The sequence below is a fragment of the Hevea brasiliensis genome, chromosome 14 (assembly GCF_030052815.1).
Source record: "Hevea brasiliensis isolate MT/VB/25A 57/8 chromosome 14, ASM3005281v1, whole genome shotgun sequence".
NCBI lineage: Eukaryota > Viridiplantae > Streptophyta > Magnoliopsida > Malpighiales > Euphorbiaceae > Hevea > Hevea brasiliensis.
Genome location: NC_079506.1, coordinates 26788081 through 26811862, shown reverse-complemented (window position 1 = coordinate 26811862; position 23782 = coordinate 26788081). Strand labels below are relative to the sequence as shown.

The 23782-nt window shown below is 27.7% G+C and overlaps 3 protein-coding genes across 4 annotated transcripts; all 3 read right to left on the bottom strand.

The window, feature by feature from the left end:
- Positions 1-766: 766 nt before the first annotated feature.
- Positions 767-6077, bottom strand: LOC110651148 (cyclase-like protein 2). The gene is made up of 7 exons (XM_021806386.2): positions 5517-6077; positions 5292-5336; positions 4371-4443; positions 3686-3783; positions 1754-1824; positions 1170-1309; positions 767-976 (listed from the first exon to the last, which is right to left on the bottom strand). The coding sequence occupies exons 1-6, from the start codon at positions 5932-5934 to the stop codon at positions 1184-1186; spliced, it is 831 nt and encodes a 276-aa protein (XP_021662078.2). The 5' UTR covers positions 5935-6077; the 3' UTR covers positions 767-976; positions 1170-1183.
- Positions 6078-14891: 8814 nt separating this feature from the next.
- On the bottom strand, positions 14892-18202 carry LOC110648172 (cyclase-like protein 2). 2 transcript variants are annotated; one of them, XM_058135628.1, is made up of 6 exons: positions 17643-18202; positions 17143-17187; positions 16672-16744; positions 16309-16406; positions 16134-16204; positions 14892-15131 (listed from the first exon to the last, which is right to left on the bottom strand). In XM_058135628.1, the coding sequence occupies exons 1-6, from the start codon at positions 18061-18063 to the stop codon at positions 15003-15005; spliced, it is 837 nt and encodes a 278-aa protein (XP_057991611.1). In that variant the 5' UTR covers positions 18064-18202; the 3' UTR covers positions 14892-15002. The 2 variants fall into 2 exon arrangements, with proteins under 2 accessions (XP_057991611.1, XP_057991612.1); XM_058135629.1 differs by lacking the exon at positions 17143-17187 and having other exon boundaries at positions 17643-18149.
- A 3307-nt stretch (positions 18203-21509) lies between these two features.
- Positions 21510-23009, bottom strand: LOC110648170 (F-box protein At2g39490). Its single transcript, XM_021802315.2, has 3 exons — positions 22203-23009; positions 21921-22079; positions 21510-21839 (listed from the first exon to the last, which is right to left on the bottom strand). The coding sequence occupies exons 1-3, from the start codon at positions 23007-23009 to the stop codon at positions 21510-21512; spliced, it is 1296 nt and encodes a 431-aa protein (XP_021658007.2).
- Positions 23010-23782: the final 773 nt, after the last annotated feature.

The window sequence follows — 23782 nt, the reverse complement described above, 5'->3', positions numbered from 1 at the left end:
TATTTCAATCCGATCCTCTCATTTCACTTCAATGTTTTTCTTTTTCTTTTTCTCATATTCATCTTGTTGTTATATTATTTTTTCTCTAATTTCACTCTTTATCCTTTAATTTTTTTTCTCATTTTCTTATTCTCTCATTACTTTTTTCTCTTCTTTATTAATTTGTGTTTCTCATCATTAATAATATTCTTTGTAATTATGAATTAGTGTATTTTTAATAATTTTCAACTAATATAATTTTTCTTAAATAATTTTTTTTTGATTTTAGAGAATTATATTATTTGTTTGTAAGTTTTTATAACATTGTTTTGTAGTAATTTTATTATAATATATTAATGATAAATTATTATTATTTACTATATTTATTGGCAAATTATTTTCAATAATATTATTGTAGTATTTTTCTAATAATATATTTATGGTAAATTATTTTTATTATGAAATTATTATTATTTACTATTGTTTTTACTTTTTTTTTTTGTTTCTTTCTTTTTAAACACAAATGGATTAAAATTTATTATATATATATTTTTTATTTTTCTTATAATTTACAAATGAATTGACAAACGGAAATTCTATTTGTAAAAATACTTGTAAATACAAACCGTTTGTGAAGAATTACAAACAAGAATTATACAAACCGACTTTGTTTTGTTTGTAATCCTTTTGTAAATAATTTTATAAACGGATTTTCACATTGCCAATGGAAATATCTATTTATAATCTAGAAAAATCTTGTAGTGAAAAAATAAAATGACACTACAAATTTATATAATAATAATTTAATAAATTTTAAAACTGACACATCGTACAGGCAAAGGCAAATGACTAGTTTAAGATAATTCTCAAATAAGTTTATGTAATGAGGGCAAACACACCAAAAAAACATGTTTAAACGGCATCCCTCCTTATGATAATTTACAGTCTCATTTTACACCGTCTTATTCTGCTTTTGACGCCTAAGGACATATTGTGCCTGCAAGACATTAACCACTTTGCATGAGCTCATTGCTAAACAACAACAAAAATCACAGCAGAAGTTAAACAGAATCAAAAAGTAACATGGCTTGTATCGTGGATTTTGCAATCTATGTCACAGTTCCAACACGAATACAAAACTTAAAGATTTATTGAAAAAAAAAAAAAAAAAAAAAAAAAGAAAGACTTACACTGAAAAAAATAATTATTTGATGAGAATGCATCTTATTGGGGATCCCTCAGCACCAAGCAACCTTAGAGGTAAGCAGTGGACAGAATATATTCCAGGTTGAACGTTATCAAGTTTTAGGGCTTCCACAAGAATGATTTCCTGAAGCATACAAGCATTGTTAGTGTTGAATGCAGGCTGCCTTGTCAATGGATAATTTGCTTTTCACTGAATCCAAATACTTGGAGTGCAATTTCAGGATTCCTCCATCAATGATAAACAGAAATTTCATCTTGACTAAGTGAGAATAAATCAGTCATATAAGAGTAAGAAAAAGAAAATCATGGGACCATAGAGAGATCTATCTCAACCATGAAAAATCCCAACTTAGTTCTCTTCGATACACGTAAGCTAATTGGGAGTAGACATTTTAATTTTAAAGTTGGCCCAGCAGAAGAATCCATACAAGGGCTCTGGGAAGTCGAAGCATATCATGTAATGGACATGGTTTATTGAACTTATGAAAGAGAACAGACACTTGATGAATAAAAAACTATAAACTACTCAAAAATGCATATCCTTTAGTCACGGGACAAAAATTCTTACCCTGCCCTTTAGAAAGACGAGATGAGATGGAATCAAATCAGTCCAGGCGGCAACAGATAAATAATCAATTCCTACAATCGACAACAGAAAAATGTGTCACATTAAGTTTGCAATAAACTCACATATAAACTGAAATTGCGAATACTATAAATGTAAACAAATCCTAAACTGGCAATCTGGCATCATAATGTACGAGAACTAAAGATGGGACAGAATTTTAGGACTTGGCCCTTGGGATGTATTAGAAAGAAAATCATGTTACAGTATGGTTGGTGATCTATGGGTCAAAAAACTCTGTCGAGAAAATGAGCTGAAAACTGAAGAGAACCAAACCAGCTACCATTGAATTGATAATGCATTAAATGAGTACTACAATAAAGCACCCTTGGCTTCTTGGCAGGAAAAACAGTCTGGTCAATTTTTAACATTTTTGAAGATGTAGATGATATGCCAGCCCAAGAAATCAAAGGCAGTAGCAATATCCTTCAGCTTGCAGGTCTTCACAACATTTTCTCCAATAAACACTCAATGACTAAATGAGTGCTCACGTTATGCTTATCCAGCAAACAAAAATAAAAACTTTTATGCACAGAATTTTATTAAATGCAAATTGAAAGCACAGTTGACAATTGATTGTACACATTAACTTGCCTAACAAAATACTGCTACCATCTTGGGGTGCTTTCAAACACCAGGCATGGTTGAAAGTTATATCACCCACAGGTTAGAGTAGATATCTACTCTTGGGTTCTGCTACAAAGAGAAAAGTATGAAGGCAAGCCCCTACTGGGGGAAAAAAGAAGGAACATTCTAATGATATGCTTTTTCATGTCTTGATAGCCATAACCAATAATTGAGACTAAATGGAATTTCCTAGAATGGTCACGTAAAAAAGAATCAGGTATGACCACGGACCACCTATATCTAAAGAGATGTAAGTTGCAAGATGCTAGAAAATCAATGTCGACACTTACAACAGTGAAAGATTTTGCTAAGTTGTTTACTTCACCATTGCTTAAAAGCGATAACAATGTGCACTTCAAGTGGTTAAAAAGCCAGGTCATCAGCCACACAACAATGGTGCTTATGTGAATTGCTTTTCTCATCATGTTGTAATTGCAAATCACAATCTTTCAGCTTTATTTAGATGTTAAACTGACAAAAATGTGAAATGCACACAACGTAGACCAATAAATATTGACAACTGTAAAGATCTTTGACATTAAGTACCAGATACTAGTATTACACCCTATCGTGTTGTATGAGTTCTAAGCCTCAATGGGAGTAAAAAGCCCTTCATGATTGCAGCTGTTTCAAATCCCTACTCTTTATCAACAAACTACTATAATCAAATAGGTTTCATAACTTTCATTCCCAGTAATCAGTTGTCCACCAAAGTTATAGTAAGTGATCAATTATACAATTCACAAACAGTGGAGTACAATGTTTAGATCAATTATCCAATCTGCTCCATTGGTTTGAATCAAATCACATAAAAATGTTTCTTCTAATACCAAAATATTATGACATTAAAGTGAGATGATGTATACTGCATAATTCAAGCATGATCACATTCATTCCAATGAGTTGAACTTTGATACATCATAAGGCCTTACATATTTTAGGGTCATGATCAACATAAATCATCAAAATCATAGTTTCTAATGGTTGCCTATGATAACCTTATAAAAAAGACCGCTGTATGTTCTACAGTCCATCATGATTATTTTTATAATGATGATGCAGAATCCAAAATGTTAGTAAATAGTATCAGAGGAAATGATCAACCAAGTTTACAAACGGTTCAGCTAGGGAAAAAAAAATAATGCCTTAGTCATACATAAAAATATTTTCAGGCATTTATGCAGTTAAAAAAAAAAAGAACTATCCTCACTATGTAGATCCCAATTGTTAGAGGTTAATATAACTTACCAACCATCTTGATGTCAGTGTTCTCCACCAACCATTGTGCTCCATCCTTTGTGAATCCTACATAGCTTGTATCGAACTGATTTTTAAACATAAGCTTCCTGAGGTTGAATTAAATTTTGTTCAGATATATGGGGTTCATGTTCAGCAGTTTCTTCCATTCTTTGAATAATAATAATAAAAAAAAATTCAACTGAAAGACAAATAGCAGTCTCTAACTGGATAACTAAAAACTGTGATATCATGACAAAATTTCCTCAGGAAGAAGTTTATTGTAGAGGGGAAAAACACAAACACGCGCGCGCGCTCGCGCACAAGATCCCCCTCGACTGCTGCCACTCACAAACCAGCCAGCCAGCTGCTTCAGAACTTTATGATAATCAAAACAATCGGTATCATACTATCATTGGATCAAACTAAAAATTCTATTATCTTGGAAAAATACAAAGACATTTCATGTTTGAAGGATTTTATCCATGAGCTACAAAAGGCTTATGCTAATCATTTGAATCCAACCAACTTATTTCAAAAACTCAAACAAAATGATTCATTAAGGACAACTACATTTTATTACCATTACATATTTCAGTAAATTGTTAACTTACTGTATTCCTGTATAATGATACAACAAATTGCGGCAAATTTGCATAAGTCAATAAACAACTCAAGATGTGGAATATTTTTTTACCTGTCAGTGTTGAGTGTTCTGAAAAGCGCCCGACGTACTCCCTTGGGAATATTTAAGGACTTCATAACTTCAGCTGTATGATTCAGACAGTATAATTGAATTTCCAAGAAGATGAAGTGGGAAAAATGATAAAGAAACTAACAAAGCAGCATTAACCCAACAAGGGAACAAAAGGAAAGGACACATGAAAACAAATGCCCAACAAATGGTGGTTACTACGAAAAACTATGGCAATCATTCATATTTATTTGGTCATAGTGAGTGTGTTGCAAATCATGGAAGTTTAAAACCACAAAAAAATAAAATAAACATATAAAACACCAATATTTACATGATTTACGCTCTCGGCATAGGGGTACATCCACTAACATGCAATCTTCCACTCAAAACTAGATATTCATCGCCTAAATTATACCCAAGAGAATCCTAACGTCAAACTGCTCATAGCATATACATTAGTTAATCCCTCTTAGTCTGCTCTAGACATATCCCCACCAAAGGTTGTATTTAACCATATACAAGAATTCTTTCCTCTTCAATGCTACTCTCATCAATGGCAAAAGCCTCTCCTTCTCATGGAAGAGTCAATTAACTTTTTCACAAATAGTCCCTATTCTGTTAGTCCATAAATCCTAATTAGGAATTTAGGAATAAGATCGTGATAGGAAGTGGTCTCTCCAAAAGGTAACCAGCAATAAATTCAAAGAAATAAATCGTAAAACATATCAAACAACTGCTAGTGGTACTTTTTGTTGTTACGGCATCTGTAATTATTAATAACAAACATGAGAGAGAACCTAGGCTATCATTCTAAAGCATGCACAAAATCAGAACTAACACTAAGCTGCAATGAAAAGCCAACTGGGTCCGCTTCACTGGTAAATTAAAGTCATTTTTTTCTAGAAAAAGAAAAACACTTACCCGTTATGTTGGAATTCCTTGGAACATCAACTAAAAGCCCAGGCCCTATTGAAAAAACAAAATAAAATAAAATAAAATAAGAACCAGCAAATAACTGCAGTAAAATGGCATGAAGCAAACAACTGATTTGGTACTAAAAAGACTAAGTACTTTCATCGAACAAATAGCATTCATAAATCAGTAAAACCACAAAGACCAACTAACAATTGCTATTATTGTTAATACCATTAAGCACTTCAAGGTCAAGAGTATCAACGTCGAATCCTGCATCGAAATAGTGATCGTAAACGTGTCCAGGAGCATCGACGTGGGTACCAGTGTGGGTGGGAAGCTTCATCTCGGAGTTGTTAGCGAGAGAGCCGTTCTTCATGCTGGCTGGGAGCCAGAGAAACTGCCCCAACCCGTTCTCCCTACCCCACGACGGCATGTCGGTCGTGTACCGGTGAGTGATGTCAAAGATTCTCCCGTCGCCATAGACTTCGCGACGAATTGGGTTCAGGTCGTCGTTATGGGAAGCGGAAACAGAGGTATCAGTTGTGCCGGGGATGGTTGGGTAGGCTTCGGTGGAGGCAGTGGCGGAAAAGGGCGAAAGAAGCAGTAGGAGCAGCAGAGAGGTCATGGTTTTGGTTGCGGTTTCCGCCATTGTTGAAGCAAAGAGTGAAGATCTTGAAAGCGTGGATAGTTAGATTTGAATTAGAATCAAGGAATGTCAACTCATCCGTTCCGGTGTTTATAAGGGGATACAACACACGAGACGCGCGGCGAGTGTATTGAAAGGTGAAAGATAGCGTAATTGACCAGAAGTCGTGGATGATATTTTGAAGCGGATTAACGATGATTTTTAATTTTTATTACAAGTGATGTATATTAACTACAACTCAACCAACCAAAAAATTGTTTTTTTATTCACATATAAATATAAACAAAATTTTTATACTTATTTTAATTTTAAATATTTTATCACATTTTATTTTTCTATTTATAAAATTTTGAGTTTATGATTTAACGTATTTTATAAAAATATTATTTTTTATAATTTAAGAGTAAAAATAAAGTAATATATTTATTTTTTTATTTATTAGACAATTTTAAATCAAGAAAAAAAAATTGATGAGATATAATAATAAGAAATCAATTAATATCAAAATTAATCAAAAAATAAATGGATATAGATAATTAAGAATATTTATTTTTGTTTTACTGAAATTTTATCAATCAACATGACAAATTTAATTAATTATTTTATTTTTTAATCTCAATAGAAATATATAGTTAAAGTAACATTTCATTTTAATGTAAAACATTTTTATAATGAATATTGATGGCATATGAAAATCTTAGTTTTTATAAGAAATTAGTAGTATGTTCGATCGTTGCGTGATATTATTAATAATTTAATTTAATATATTTTTCTATAAATTCGAATAATTACATTGGCAAAAATATTTAAATTACATACACGCTAAATATTTTGATAAAAAAATATTTTACTATTATATCCGTTTAATAATGATGTGATATAATTATTGAATATAAAATAATTAAAAATAAATAATTATTATTTTTTAAACTATAATATTTATAAATTAATTTATTGATTATATGATAAACTATATATTGAATTTATTAAATTAGTTTAATTAAATAGTTTATTAAGTATATTTTAAATATTAAAAATTACAAAACAAAAAATTAGTATTATACAATAAATTTTTAATATTTAATGATATAATTAAATAGTTAGATTTTCAGAGTCATAATTAATTATAAATAAATATTAATTTTTTAATTTAAGATAAATATATTAATTGATCCGATTAAAACATAAAAAAATTAGAGAAAAAAAAAACTTAAAAATTCTTAATAAAAGAAAAAGATGTTTGAAATTCATAAAAGTATCCAAGTAAAAGTGAGAAATTTAGTTTTTTTTACTAATTCATATTTATATATTTATATTTATATAGATATAGATTGGATTAATAATTAGTTTTAATGCGCTAATACAGGTGCTTTTCAACTTTAATTTTTAAACGCACACATATATATATCATGAAGGTATTTCTAAAAGTCTGGCACGTGACATTATTTATTATATATAAATTATAAATTATTTAATAATTATTTTATTAATATTATAATAAGTAATTATTATTATAATGTAACTTATAAAATATATATATATATATATATATATAATTTTTATTAAAAATTTTAAGTAATAAAAATTAAATTTAAAATAATTAATAAAAAAATTAAAATATTATATTATTTTTATATATTAAAATTAAAATAAATTAAAATTATATATAAATTAAAATTATTAATAGTGACACTGATATATCCCAATATTCATTTAATCTTGATTGATGATGACGATGGTGGTGATGGTATAGAATATGAATTCCCCCATTCTGGATATTCTCGCATGCTCACGTACAATTCTACTCATTCATATATGGTAAAGTCAATCCAACTACTCATTCATATATGGTATGCATTACTTAAAGTCAATCCAACTACTGTCACACGTATACCCTCCATGGCATTGTCTGTTCAGAACTAAATCACATATTCATATAATTATGCACTATAAATATGTCTGTGTAAAGTACGGAATCTATTTTCAAGCTCCTTGTTAATTCATCTTTCACCAGATTTTTCCCTTTTTTTTTTTTTAATTTAACCATTGAAGTTAGGGGTGTGCAAACGGTCGGTTCGGTTCCGAACCGAACCGAACCGAAAAAACCGAAAACCGAAAATCAAAAATTTTAAAAACCGAACCGAACCGATTAATAAGAGAAAACCGAACCGAATCGAATCGATAAATTTCGGTTCGGTTCGGTTTTAAACCGATCAAACCGAAATTTATAAAATTTCATATTTTTAACATTAAATCTAAATAATAAAAACATAAAAACAAAAAAAATTGGAAATCAAAACTCAAAAATCTTTAGATTCGGTTCGGTTTTCTTTGATTTCGGTTCGGTTCGATTCGATTTTTTTTTTATTTCCTATATATTAATAATTTCGGTTCGGTTCGGTTTTTTTGATTTTTTTATGAAAATAACCGAACCGAACCGATTAAACCGAAATTATCAAAATTATAAACCGAACCGAACCGATTAAATTTTAAAACCGAACCGATTGAACCGAATTAATCGGTTCGGTTCGGTTTTTCGGTTAAAACTGAAAACTGCACACCCCTAATTGAAGTAGAAGCAGAAGAGTAGTACAACATGACCTAGAAGCATTATATATTTCTGAGGATTTAATCTAAAATCGTTTAGAGTGGAGAAAGTGAATTTATACAGTCGACTTTAAATTTTTGAGATAAAAACTTAGTTGAGTTGAACCATTAAGATAGTACCTTAGCACAAGCTAAACATTCCATTCTTAGGTCTTTTTAATGATTGCAAGTGATTCTCAATCTCATCGCATCAAAAATTATTTATTAACCATTGGTTCAGTGAGCATTGATTGGATCGACCCTGATAATATGAGGGAGAAATCATAGGCAATTAATGAGGCATTTAGAATGATATTAATAAAAAGTAATTATTACTTTAATCATCATTAATATTATTTGAATACTTAAGAAAATTAGATTAATTCTCATTAATATTTATATTCTCTTGACGAGTTAAATGTTAACTTTGGAGAAAGTAGATTAATGATTACCCTATTTAAAATTAAAACTTATAAAAATAATATTTAATCATTGATTTTTTAATTTTCTACCAAACAAGTTCTAATGGAAACTCTTTAATCACGAATTTTCCATATCTACAACAAACAACTATGGCTCATTGTAGCTCCCCATTCTAATGCTTTAGTAATTGAAGTTAGTTTTCACAATTTCGTGGTCCACTTAATGTTGGTAGAAGGTGGAAGTTTTGTTAATATATTCACCCTTAAAATCTTCAAAAATTTAAGATTATACTTGAATTAGTTGTGCCTAGTTAATGTTCCTTTAATTGAAATAACTAAGGATCTTGTAGTAGCAGCTATTGGAGCAACTGAACTCTAACGAATAGAAAATTTTTATTTAGAGCCAGTCCTTAACTTACAATAGTTTACAGTTGGACGGCCTGTCTTGCATGACATAAATAGTTGTACATATCTTCGATAAACTCTGAAAATACCTAAACGACAAGGGATTGTTGTCGTCTGGGGGCAACAACTGCCAATACGACAAGCATATCTTGAAATTGTCAAGAAGTTGCTCTCTACATTGTTAGGGGATTCTATGGACACATACATTTTACAATGGATCGAGTTTTTGTGGATACATGATCTGATTGAATTTGGATAAGGTGAGTTTGGATAATACATAATCAAATTTGGGATGTATTCGAATTTAAAGAATAATACTCATAATAAATTTGGATTCATATTTTATATGTTGTGTATCCATTATTCTAACCTATTTATATAAATATTTAATTAAATATAAAATATATATTTTTTATAATAATATTTATAAATTTTTTATTTTATATAAAATGAAATTTAAATGTTTTATGGATTTATAATTTTTAAAATATAAATTATTAAACAAAATAATTTTTTATATAGATTATTAATTAAAATATATAAAATTAAATAGATTTAGATTTTTTTTTGTTAATAATAATCGAATTTGGAATGGATTCAGATTTTAAAAGTATTAATTAAGTTCAGGTTTGGGTAGGATAATTTTCACAATTACTCTATCTATTACCATTCCTAATCCGACCATAGCAAGATACCTTTTAATCCTATAGACAACACTCAATCCTACAGACAACACTCAAAATATTCTACTACAGGTGAGTAAAAAAATCAAAATTGATAATATCTTATCTTATTTCACATCTCAACTTTTATAAAGTGAAATTAAGTGAACTTTATCATCTTAATCAATATCAAAATTAAAAAAGAAATCAAACTAGTTGAGAGTCATTTTATTTTTTTTTTCTTTTTAAATAAAGGTTAAGGATTAATTTATGTATTTAAAATTTAAAATTTATTAAATCGTGAATTAAATTTATTGGAATGCAATTGGCAATTGATAAAGGGAATTAGATATTTATCCATAAAGGTTGCTTTCTAAGAGTTAACTTTGTTTGATTATATATCCTAAAGTTATTATAGGTGATAAGAAAGAGAAATTTTATTTTTTATTAATTAGGGTTGAACTTGATTTGAGAATATTTTTTAAATTATTTAAATATTTTAAATTCAACCATCAATATAGATAATGCACCCATAAAATCAACCTAAAAAAAAAAAAATACTTAATCTCAATAAATTGACTTGAGAATATCCGTAAGCTAAGTGCCAAATTCTAGTTGAATATTTTCTTTTTTTTTTTTTTTAATTTTCTCTCAAATTTTTATTTTTTTTTTTATAAAATATCTGACTTCCTATAGGTTTAAGAATCCTTAAAAAAAAAAAACATGAATCCTTGTCAAAAGAACAAAAAAAATCAATTCCTATTTCGACTAGGAAAGCTCCCAAAACTCACCTGGGCTGGCTGGCCATGCTAGGCCCAATTCTGCGCTTTTCAAATATGGCTTTTGCAATTTTCTTTGGTTTCTCTGGCCTTTCGCATATTTCTTTGTGTACTCCTACTCTATGATGATGGGAACAGTATTTAAAAATATATATATATATATATATATATATATATTTATTTATTTAAATTTAAATTTAATTAATATTTTTATTATTTAAATTTATCTTAAATTTAATTAAAATTTATTATTAACTATCTTAAATCCATCTTAACATCGATTATTATTATTTAAAAAAATTTAAATTCATTTAATTTTATATATTTTAATTAATAATTTACATAAAAAATATTTTTATTAATAATTTATATTTTAAAATTTATTAATTTTTTAAAATATTTAAATTTTATTTATTTAAAATATAATATATAAAAATTTATAAATATCCTTTCTAAAAAACTTATATTTTATATAAAGAGACCTGATAACGAATACTTAACTTATAAAATTTAAATTCAAATATGAGTATTATTTTTTAAACCCAATTATATATCATGGAAATCCATCTTATTAAAATTTTGATCAAATTAGGAGTGGTCACAGTGCGCTTTGAAATCAGAATCTAACCGAAATCGGACTGATCAAATCTAGACCAAAATCAATTAAAACTGAAATCATTATTAAATCAAACCTAAACTGTTTCTCCATTATTTAGTTTAGGTTCAATATATTATGAAACCATTGAACTGTCATTTTAATTCGATTTAAAACTGTTAATTTAGAATCGAATTAAATCGGCGATTGGATTTAAATCTGCACAGTCACACTGCAAGGATACAGCCTGCAGGCTAGACTGGACCTAGTGTGCTGCACCAGCAGCTCAGCAGTACCCCTGCACTCTGTCAATTTATGAGTTATTTTCTTATTAAAAAAAAAATCTTAATCTTTCTTCTTTTTTTTTAATTTCAATGGTAAAAATTGCAATGTTTACATTTTTTTTTTCATTTTTTTTAAAATTTCAAATGGTAAAAATTGTTACCGTTACAATTTTTTTTTTTTTTTATTATAAAATTACTTTTAGTCCCTTAAACAGTAAAAAAAAAAGACAGTAAATTTTTAGAAATAATTTTGGAAATAAAAATTTATAAAATCTTTATAAATACCCTAACTCACTTCCTTAATTCATTTACATAATTCTTAAATTCTCTAAAATCTCTCAAATTCTCTACACAATTATTCTCAAATCTCTCTTTAATTTTCAATATTCTCTAAATTTCTACATTTTATTTTTTTATACACTCATAAAAATTTCTAATACTTCATTATTATACTTAATAACTTTATTATTATTTTTTTATACTATTATTAAAATTTAATATTTTCTCTACATTTTTCGAGTTTGGTGATAGTAGTGCAGGTAAAGAATTTCCAGTACTTGATTGGTGGCGTTGACACACAAATACTTTCCCTACCCTTGCACTAATTGCTAAACAAATTTTAACAATACCAGTCTCCACAGTTGCAGTTGAGCAAACTTTTAGTGCAGGAGTTAGTATATTAGATGAGACGCGATTCAAAATGGTTCTTGAACATATTTGGATGATTGGATTAGGGCAGCCTTAAGGCAACAAGAGATCACACGTGAAGAAGATGAAGATTTATATGACATAGGAACCGATGAAACAATAACAGGATCAAGCGGTTGTGGAAGTGATTAGGGCAAGGGGGTTATCTAACTCTAAATAGAAGGTAAGAGAACTACGTGGGCTTTGATTTCTCTAAACCCCAAGAGGATACGCAGGCAACTTAATTTCTACAAAATTAAGTTCAACCCTTCTTTTTTTTTTTTAACTAAAATTAATTTAATCTCTTTTCATTTATATAATTTTTTCAAATTAAGTCTACATATTTTTTATTAATTTTTATTACAAACACAAATGATATTGTTTTCTTCTTTTCTTATTTTTTTGAAATATTTATTTTACTAATTTTTTTCTCCCATTTTTTTGATCAAACCGCTTTAAACCGTCCCTCGAACCGCCGAAAACCATCTCTTGAACCGCTTCAAACCGCTCAACTCTAAATTGCTTATTAAACGATTTCAAATCGGGGCTTGAATCGGAACCGACGGTTTACGAACCGCCCCTCAAACCGTCCCTTAGTGGTTCGGTTCAAGTTCAATATTTCTCTGAACTTAAACCGGCAGTTTCTGAACCATGGACACACATAGATCAAATCAAATAGCCGCAAATAACCGAGTTGCCATCCCTACTCTATCTTCATGGTAGCATAAATTTTCAGTCTCCAATTTAATTTGTTTTCTTCTTATAATGCTAAATTTAATAATTTTAATTCATCAACTTAAATTTATGACTTCAAATAATGTTGCATAATCTTTCCTAGTTTTTGGAATGTCAAACTCTATTTTCATAACTACAATTTTTTCAAGATCACAATTACTTTAATTAATAAAATTCATATAAATTATATTTTTTTTCATCATCACTTTTTTATCTTAATTTAGTTAGTATTCTATATTTGTAGCTTATAACTTTTAACTCAAAAATAAAATTAATATAAACTTAAAAAAATCAACTTTGATTGAACAATCACAACCTATAAAATTAGTCCGAAATTCTTTTTATATAATAATTAATATGAACATTTTGTCTAATTGGTTTAAAGCTCAATTACACTTTGTACTTATAGGGGAAATTCAATTTAATATATTTTTAACTTTTTATTCAATTTAGTTTAAAATTTTCAATTTAAGCTCAATTTAACTCAAAAACTAAGAAATTAAGTTTCTTGATTTTTGAGCTTAAATCAAGAAATCAAGAAATTTAGTCCCAAAATCATAAAATTAAACTTCTTTATTTTTTATTTAAATTAAAAGATTAAAAATTTTAGCTAATAAATTTTAATTTTTAAACTAAATTGATTTTAAATTAAAATTTTTGAGCTATTGGATAAAAAGTTATAAACGAGCTAAATTGAAACTTTTTGACTATTAGACAAAAAGTTGTAAATAAATTAAATTGAACCTTTTTAATAAGTACAGATATAAATTGAAAATTTTGCCTAATTACAATTAACCTAAAATTGGTCAAACCTACTTGACTTTACCCGATCCTTTTTCCACCTCTAGTTGCTTCTGATTGATTTATTTCAATATATTAGCTTTGCTTCAAAGAAAATAAATTCATTCAAAAAACATCAACAAAATATAAATGTAAATTACAAAATCCATTTACAATGAAAGTTTTATAGTATGGTTTTTTCCTATAAATTATATAAATTAAGGAGTTCATTTATATAATTTATATAATAAAAATTTTCAACAATGTTTAAATAAAAAAAATCTAAATATTGAAATATATTTTCAAAATTTTAGAGGGGAAAACTTTAAAAGGTACATTTTTTTTAATTATTTAGGGAAAATTATAGCACAAGGAACAATTTTCACAAATGAAAATTCATAATTAAGGCTCCATTTATTTCACAGAAAATATTTTTTTAAAAAATATTTTTCGTATTTTCTGGTGTTTGGAAATATATAGGAAAATTAGTTAACGAAATATATATTTTTTATCAAAAGAAAATTAAGTCATTTTTAAGGAAAATGACTGTCATTTTTTAAGAAAGGAAATCATTTTCTGTTTTCTAAACTTTAAAAATCTTATTAAAATATGAATAAATTTATATATTCATAAATAAATAAATATCATTAATTTAATATTAAAACCAAATAACAGAAAATATTTTTATAAAACATATCTTTTTAAAAAATATTTTCATAAAAAATATTTTCTATATATAAGTTATTTTCCGTGAAACAAACGGAGTCTAAAAGTCTTAATCATATATTTTTTTGCATTTGAGCCAATTTGAACTTACAAAATTAATTTTCAACAAGAATTTAAGTGCATAACAAAATTGATTTTCATCTCTATCTTTCAGTTTGAAATTTAGAATTTTACAGAAGTTTAATTTAATTGATTTCTTTTTAATAATTTTTATATTTGAAATGAAAAATTTTATTTTTTAAATTAAAAGTATAAATTTATTTTCAAACAAATAAAAATCAAATATAATTATATAGGAATTTAATTAATTTTTTTTCTTAAAAATAATTTATTACAAACGAAGTATATAAGAATTACTATAAGGGAAAAGCTATCCCATCATGTAGCATATCTTACATTAGAGTGAAAAACTATCGTTTGATAAGAATGCATCTTACAGGGGATCCTTCAGACCCTAGCAACCTCAATGGTAAACAATGGACAGAATATATTCCAGGGTTGACATTGTCAAGTTTTAAGCCTTCCACCAGAATGATTTCCTGAACCATATTAAGTAAACGCTGTCAGCCTGTTTGAAAATTAAAAATTTATAAAAATTTAATTTAATTGATTTTTTATTAATTTTTAAATTTGAAAATATGATAAATGAAAAAAAATTCAACTCTTTTAATTTAAAAAATAATATTTTATTCGAAATAAACATTAGGTCAAAATTGTATAATTGTGTAAGAATTCAATATATATATATATATATAATTTATTTCAAAAGAAGCAATTTTAAAATATGATTTCATGTCAATGATTTTTAGCCCTTTGCCTGAATTTCTAGACATAATTGGAAATTCCCTTTTGGTTTTAAATCAAGTTGAAGTGAATGCACATCTTGCCTAAACAGAAGTTAAAATCTTTGACAGAGAAACCAAGTTCAACATTGGAATTTTGATATTCTAATGTAATAGAAAAAAAAGATTGGAATTTTCTATTGGATTAATTGTCTTACTTGTATTCCATCTTTTGCTTCATTTCTTATGAAATAATAACAAACAGTTTTGATTATGGATCTATTATCAAAAATTTAATGCGTAATTTTAACAATTAATTTATATTTTTGGATAATTTTATTTTTTAATTATTCAACCATTTTATTTCATTAAATTTAATGTTAGTCAGAGTTGTCCATATTTATATATACTCTATTTGTCTACTTCTATCTATAATTTTTTGCATAGTAATTAAAAAACCAGTTAAATCACTAAAATTATAATAAAATATTTCTTAATTTGATTAAATTACCTTTTATTTCACCTAATTAAGAAAGAAAGAGATGGGTGTTAAGATAGATTTTAAAAAGTTGTATAAATAATTATTGTGTTTAATAGATATAAGGGTAAAATTGAAAAAAAAAATAATACTTATTGATTTTGTCAAAACGACAGATAATTATGAATAAAACATAAAAGTGGATGTAATGAGTATATTTTAATGCAACAACAAAATGTTATTTATAACAAATAGTTTGGTTGGTTGGGATAAATTCTTACCCTGCTTTCTAGAAAGATTAGATGAGTTGGGATTGCCTCACTCCAAACACCAACAGATAAGTAATCAATTCCTGCAATGGAAAAATAACATCAAAATTTTCCATTGTGAATATCATTCAAGGTGACAACAATAATGTACTCTCTTTTTATAAATTTCTGAAGGTTAATAGCTTACCAACAAGCTTGATGTCTGTGTTTTCTACCAGCCATTTTGCCCCATCTACTGTAAATCCCGCAAAGCTTGTGTCAAATTGTGGTTTGAACATAAGCCCTCTACACTTGAATCGCTTTGAATGTTGTTAAGATAACTCAAACATGCAAGTTGGTAGTGGATTGATGTGGTGCATGGTAAACTGTTTATTTATTTTTTTATTTGCCTGACTTTGATTTTTATTAAGATTCGAAGTCGAGATCTCATAATTTTTGAAATAATTTTAATAAGTTTGAGTTTTTATTTATACACCAATTACCTCTAAAAATATCAACTTTTATATGCCCACATATGTTTAGCAGTGAGTTGTAATTGATGCAAACTTACCTGTGAGTGTTTAGTGTCCTGAAAAGCACGCGACGTATTCCCTTGGGAATATTTAGGGACTTCATAACATCAGCTGTATAAGAGGATGCTTATAATATTAATTAATTTTCATAAGAAAAAGAAGCATTATAAGAGCTACGATGGTGAAGCAAAAACTGAACTAACACGAAAATTAAATTCACACCGAATTCATCAGTTATAAATTTATATTAAAATAATTAAAATTTAATATATTCGATACTCTATTCAAAATTTAACAGCCTAATTCAAAATTAAGAAATAAAAAATCAGATAATTCACATTCTTTCACTAATTTATATACCCGATATAATATAGACTCAAGACATTAATATATAAGACTAATAGATAAATCCTACTAAACATTTTATTTCTTGAGTATAGGGTGAATTAATTCTAGAAAAAAAATCCATAAATGATGTAGACATCACAAACTATTAATACAATACATACCAGTTATGTTGGTATCTCTTGGAACATCAATTAATAGCCCAGGACCTATTGAAATTAAGTCAGTCGCATCCTCAAATCAAATGAAGATATGAGTCTCATAAATAAATAATATATATATATATATATATATATATATATATATATATATATATATATATAATATTAAGTTAGATATTATATTGATTAATTTATAATTTAGTTTTTAAGGTATGTATGAAAGAAATTACAGTTTATTTTCCCTTTATCTTATGAGAAATATTTTTTTTATCTGAATTTTATGAAAAATATATTAATCTTTAATGTATATTTTTATTAATAAACTAGTTATTCACTGTCAATAAATTGGTTTTTATAAAAATATAGAGGATTAAATTATAATTTTGTTAAATTATAAAATATTTTATTATATAATATTCTAATTTATTAATTGTGAAATTTTTGTTATTCAAAATCAATTAAATGAAAAAAAAAATTGTAATATTATGAAGTTGTATTATTACCGTTAAGCACTTCAAGGTCAAGAGTATCCACATCGAAGCCTGCTTCGAAGTAGTGCTCGAAAAAGTTCGCCGGTGTATCTACGTGTGTACCAGCGTGAACGGAGATCTTCAGGTCGGAGATGTAAGCGAACGATCCATTCTTCATGCTGGCTTGGAGCCAGAGAAACTGTCCTAGCCCATTATCGGAGCCATGCCACGGCATGTCGCTTGTGTATCTGTGGGTGATGTCGAAGATTCTCCCGTTTCCATATACTTCCCGGCGGACTGGGATTAGATTGTCGTTTTGGGAAGCGAAGATGGAGGTGTCAGCGGTGCCAGGGATGGTGGGGTAGGTTGCAGTGGAGGCTGTGGAGAGGCAAGAAAGGAGCAACGACACCAACAAGAGAAGAGAGGTTATGTTTTTTGGTTCAGTTTTGGCCATAAGACTAATGGGAGATCTTCTGTTCTGCAAATTTGATTCCTCGTCAATATAATTTAGTTTGTAGCTTAGCAAAATAAATCATTGAGAGCCATGAGTTTGTGATTTTTCCAACAGTAAGGTATCAATCAAGGGAATTAAATTATTAGAGTTTTGATGTGATAATTTGTGGTGGCACATGAAGCACTTCTGAATTTTTGATATGCTACTTTAATAGGTGATGGCAGAGAAAGTTTCCACCTCACATCCAAGGAGGGAATTTTGCAAAAATTGAAATTAAAAAAAAAAAAAATCCTTAATAACAAAATAAAATAATTATGAAATTTATTATGTGAGATAATATGATTAATGGTTGCTAAATTAGTATCACTGCGGTAATTAAACTTTATACTTTTATATGTTGTACAATTCCCTGTCAACTGAACCATTAATTCACTAATAAAGATATTATATCAGATGTCAATATAATTAAGAAAAGTAGAAAAATATAGGATATAACTTAAAATATATATAAGTACGGATTTTATAGAAATTTCTTTTAAAATTATTAAATTTTAAAATATAATTATTAATTATAAATATATTTTATTTAAATTATTAATTAAAATATATAAATTTAAATAAATTTAAGTATTATTTAAATAATATAATTGGACTTAAAATAGTTTTAATTATTTAAAATACTAATTAGATTTGAATAAAATGATTTTCATGTATACTTTATATATTGCCATCTTTTTCATGATTTAAAGATTAAAAAATAAATTTTCCTTAAATAAAATTAACATATATATTACACTACTTAATAATATGACTTTCATTTTAGAAATTAATTTAAATAAAATAAATCAAAATCAAATACTAAGCAGCTAAAGTACAATAAAGACTCTCAATAACTAATATGATTAGAAGAAAAGTTAAGATCGAATAGTAACTAATTGCAGTTTAATGAGCAAGTGAAAATAAAATAAAATAAAATAAAATATTGAAAACAAAGAAAATGAAAAACTTATTTTGAACCATGTTGCCTACGAATCTCACATCATATGAAGGATCAGGTCCACGTAACACTTATAATACTATTGAAATTTTTGACAAATTTATTTAATTATTGGACATTTTCTCCCAAGAAAAAAAAAAAACAATAAACTCAATAAAATCACAGCGTCTATCCAGAACTCACTCCCTTTATTTCATCGCTGATCAGTCACTAACTTTTATTTTTGTGACAGATTAGCGATAGGTCTATCAATCTAATATTCATTTTTTTTTTTAGTGAAAATTACATGTAAATTCAAAACAAGAGACACTTCCACCCATGCCAACCTCCATCAATTGAAAACTCAAATCAAATTCCTCCTACTAACTAGATGCCTCTCCCTACAAAAGAGTTAAAATTAAGAAAGAGCAACCCACTACTCTCCTTATAAAAATTTTCCTCCTGAGCTTGATTCTCCAACCACATGCACTTCAAAAAGATCCCTTATTAAACAAAACTAAGTCTTGTTCAATTTGATTTGCCAAAAGATCCACAATGACATTCGGTTCAAAGAATTCAAGCCCCAATTTCTTCCCCCAAACGATGGTTTGCTTGGCTTCCTCCCTAGGGCCAAGTTGTAGGCCTGAATTCTCATCTTTAGAAGGGGATTTCGAATGTATCGAATTCATTCTAACAATGTCGTTGTCCATTGGTTCTATAATTGAATCTCCACTCGATGTTTTCAGTAATATCAGTAGCTTTGGTTACCTTACAATTAGTTTTTCTCCTCTTTCTATCCCTAGAGACCTTTGGGTGAGGATCAACAAGGTCAGAAATGAGCTTGCTCTTCTTGTGTGATTCACACCTCTGCTTTAGGAGTCCAGAGTATTTGATACATCTGGGCATATAATATGCACTTGTTATTTATAAATAATAATTCCTCATCCAATATTATAATAAAGATTTCATATTTTTAAATTTTATTTCTTCCAGATTTTATTAAGCAACAATATTTAAAGAAAAAAATAGGATTTACAGCACAGCACTTGTAGTGCGTCATAAATAGCAGAATATGAAGTGTTATTATATCACAGCAAAGAAACAAAGAGTTTCAAGAATTATTTATCTCTAAATTCTGAACTTGCAAATAGTTGCAAGTTCCTACAATTAAAAAAATATATTATTTATATTTAAAAAAAATTTAAATCCTAAAATATATGAAAAAATATCTCTATTTTTCTTTCATAGTATCATTCTTTCTTTCTTTTGATCCTTTCTTTCTCCTTCATCTTTTTTTTTTTTCCTCTTATTTCTTTGCTGCACAAATGTTAATAAATTTATTTCTCTTTATCCTCTCAGTTATATATATATATATATATATATATATATAAACAACTTTCTAGCACATAATTGAAAAGTATTCCGCAGTAATTAACTAAATTCACATTATCGAAGATAAATTTCAAGATGTTGGGGAAGTAAGTGCAACTGTATCAAAATATTCAATTTACAAAGAATCATAATTACAAGAAATCATTTATAAAGTAATTCATTAATTAAAAACAATGTAATTCCTAAAATTACATGGTTTATTCTCTTTTTGGAGTTGTGTTTTGAGTTTTGGCTCCGTTTGTTTAGTGAAAAATATTACTTCAAGAATAGTTTTTGCATTTTCTAATATTTGAAACACTCGGATACCGAGTCAATAGAAAATATTTTTCTTATTAAAATAAAAACTAAAAAGTGACTATCTTTTTTTAACAGAAAAAGTCATTTTTTGAATTTTGATAATCTTATTAAAATTTAAAAATATTTATAATATAATATATAAACACATATCATTAGTTTAACGTTAAAGTTAAACATTGAAAATGTTTTTTCACGGAAAACATTTTATTAAAAAACAATTTTTGTAAAAAAATATTTCTTATACACAAGTTATTTTCCATTAATTGCTCTTTATAATTAGTCTTTTTCTTTTTTTAAAATAGAAATTTAGTGGGTGTTTAATTTTAGCTTTAAAAGTATGATTGCTAAATTCAGAGAATTAATTTCAAGTAAATGTTCATAGTTTATTATGAATATTTTATTTAGTTGTTGAAAGCATAGTTTGTCAGTCGGCTCCAAAGTATTCTGATTTTACCTGTGGATCTTTTTCTAACTTAGGTGGCCATTGATGTTAATAGTTCTTGCCATTATACATCGAAAATTTTTCTCATTATTTCACATTTTTTAGTGTTTGGAGCACTCACAAAATAAGTTAACAAAAAAATTTTCCAATTAAAGAAAAAATTAAGTAATTTTATAGAGCTTGACAATCTTATTAAAATGTAAAAACACTTACACATAAATGATACAAATACATACTATTAGTTTAACATTATAGTCAATCAGTCGAAAATATTTTTTTGAAAAACAACTTTCACAAAAAAAAATATTTTTCATATAAAAATTATTTTCTGCAATATTTCTACAAACCCATATGAACATGCTTTGGACATAACATATTCATATCTTTTACTTCCACAGATTTATAAGAACACTTCCTTTCATGTGACTGCTGCTTTGGCTGGTACAAGGGATCATGAATCAGCTTCCGAAGGCAAATCCCATCAGCTGATGCTAGGATTAGTGGCTCACTAGTCACAACTTCTCCTAAATGTTCAGCCAAGAGGGTCTCATCTGCCTCTTTTGTAAAACCATCTAATTTCACCAGTTTTAGACGTTGCAGTTTTGTATTCCTACCAGCTTGTATTGAACATGTTGCAGATCTCTCCACACAGTAACTTTTAGGATCAATCTGCACATTTTGAATTAACTCATTGGGATTAGAATCTACAAATGCCATGGCATGAGCCATGAGCCTTGGAAAGAAACTTACTGTAACAAAGAGTCGCTCTAATGAAGGGCATAGTTTCAGGAACGAGATTAAGGGATCACTATCATATTCTTGTTCTGAATTATCAATCCACCATAACTCTTCTAGATTATAGAACTGAAATTCTGCAAGAAATGTGGATAGTGATGGACAAATCAATGCCTGCAGCAACAAGATTTGAAGATTATATTAATAATGCCTTGCAATGACTTATTCCACAATAAATCAATCAAGATTTGTGTAATTAATAAGTAATTAACAACTAACAAGCAACATAAAAAATACCTGAAATGTCCATTTGCATAGAGTCAGAACTTTTACATTCTTTATGGCTAGCAGGACTGAGTCAAAGTCACAGCTACTGAAGCTATTACTCTTTGGGCCTTGTCTGAAATCAAGAAATGCATCAGCCAAATTATAGTGATATTCAAGCCAAAATGAAGGTAATAGTCCTCGAAATCGGAACATTCGAAGCTTAAAAGATCTGATGTGCAGAAACTCTAATTGCAGACAATCAAAGATTATCAAATTCAAAAGCTTTGTATCAGAACCTATACTCAAAGATTGTAAGAAATTGCAGCCTGTGATTCTCAAGGTTTCAAGAAACATAAAATTTTTTAACATGGAAGAAACGGCATCATTTGTCAGATGGTTGACAGATATCAAATGAAGACTTTTGACAGAGAAGGCAGAGAGAGAAGGAGATGGTTGGCTGCAGCTGCAGGCAAAATTCTGGGGATTATTGAACTCTAATTGCAACTTAAACTGCCTGTGAATTTCTTGCTTCCCAGAAGAGAAATCAAGATGAAGCTTGTTGTTAGGAGCAATAATAGCTAAGACGACACTGCCATTGATGAAATGAAACTGAAACTTCCTGGTATTCTTGGATGGATCTTGCTCATTAAAATTGGCAAGAAAATCACATATAGCTTGAGCAGCGTCCTCCTCAGTTCCATGCTGCACTAGAGCTGTCTCCCATAGAAGTCTCCATCTCTTTGAAAGGAAAATGGTTTGAATGGCAGATTCAAAAGCAAGTTTAGAAATTATGAGGAATAGAATTTCATCAGGCAAACTACTAATCCAATCACCCATAGTTTAAGGTGTCCAGGTGCAGGAGACTTCCATAACCAGTTTTCTGTTAAAAAAATTAAAAACCAATTAGCATAATAATATTGCATAAACTAAGATCAACATAAGAAGATTAAAAGCAAAAATAAATAAATCCTTACCCCATGTTTATGGCACCATACTTGAGATTGTGATCCAGTCTGTCAATGAGTGCATACAATGAACATAGGCTTAAGATTTTGTTACAGGGTCACTGTCTCTAACAAGGCTGAAGGATGTATTTGACAATTCTGTTATCTAAGGAATCAAGCAAATGCCATTTGACATTCTCGTTGAAAAAGGAATCAAGCAAATGCCATTTGACATTCTCGTTGAAATCTGAGTTAAATGATTAGTTATTTAGTTAATCCATCTATTCTTGGCGAGGGTTTTAATTGAATTCTTAAATACTTGTTTCTTTTATAGCCAATTTCAACTCATCAAACCTTCATTCTCTTGCAGTGATCAGTATTCTCTTGGACCAAAGGATTTAAAATTTCTGGTGTCATGTGATATGCATATGCCACTTGTTTAGTTGCGTAATTAGTGCCTAATTATTTAATTAAATATTTTGAGTGGGTTACATAAATTAGAACCTATTTGTATAAGCTTTGGAAATATTTGTATTAAGCAAAAGATAGATTTAATTTTAATATTATCAGGTTCTTAAAAAAAATATAATCAACCATTAAAATTACACAATTAAATATTATATATATATATATATATATATATATATATATATATATATATATATA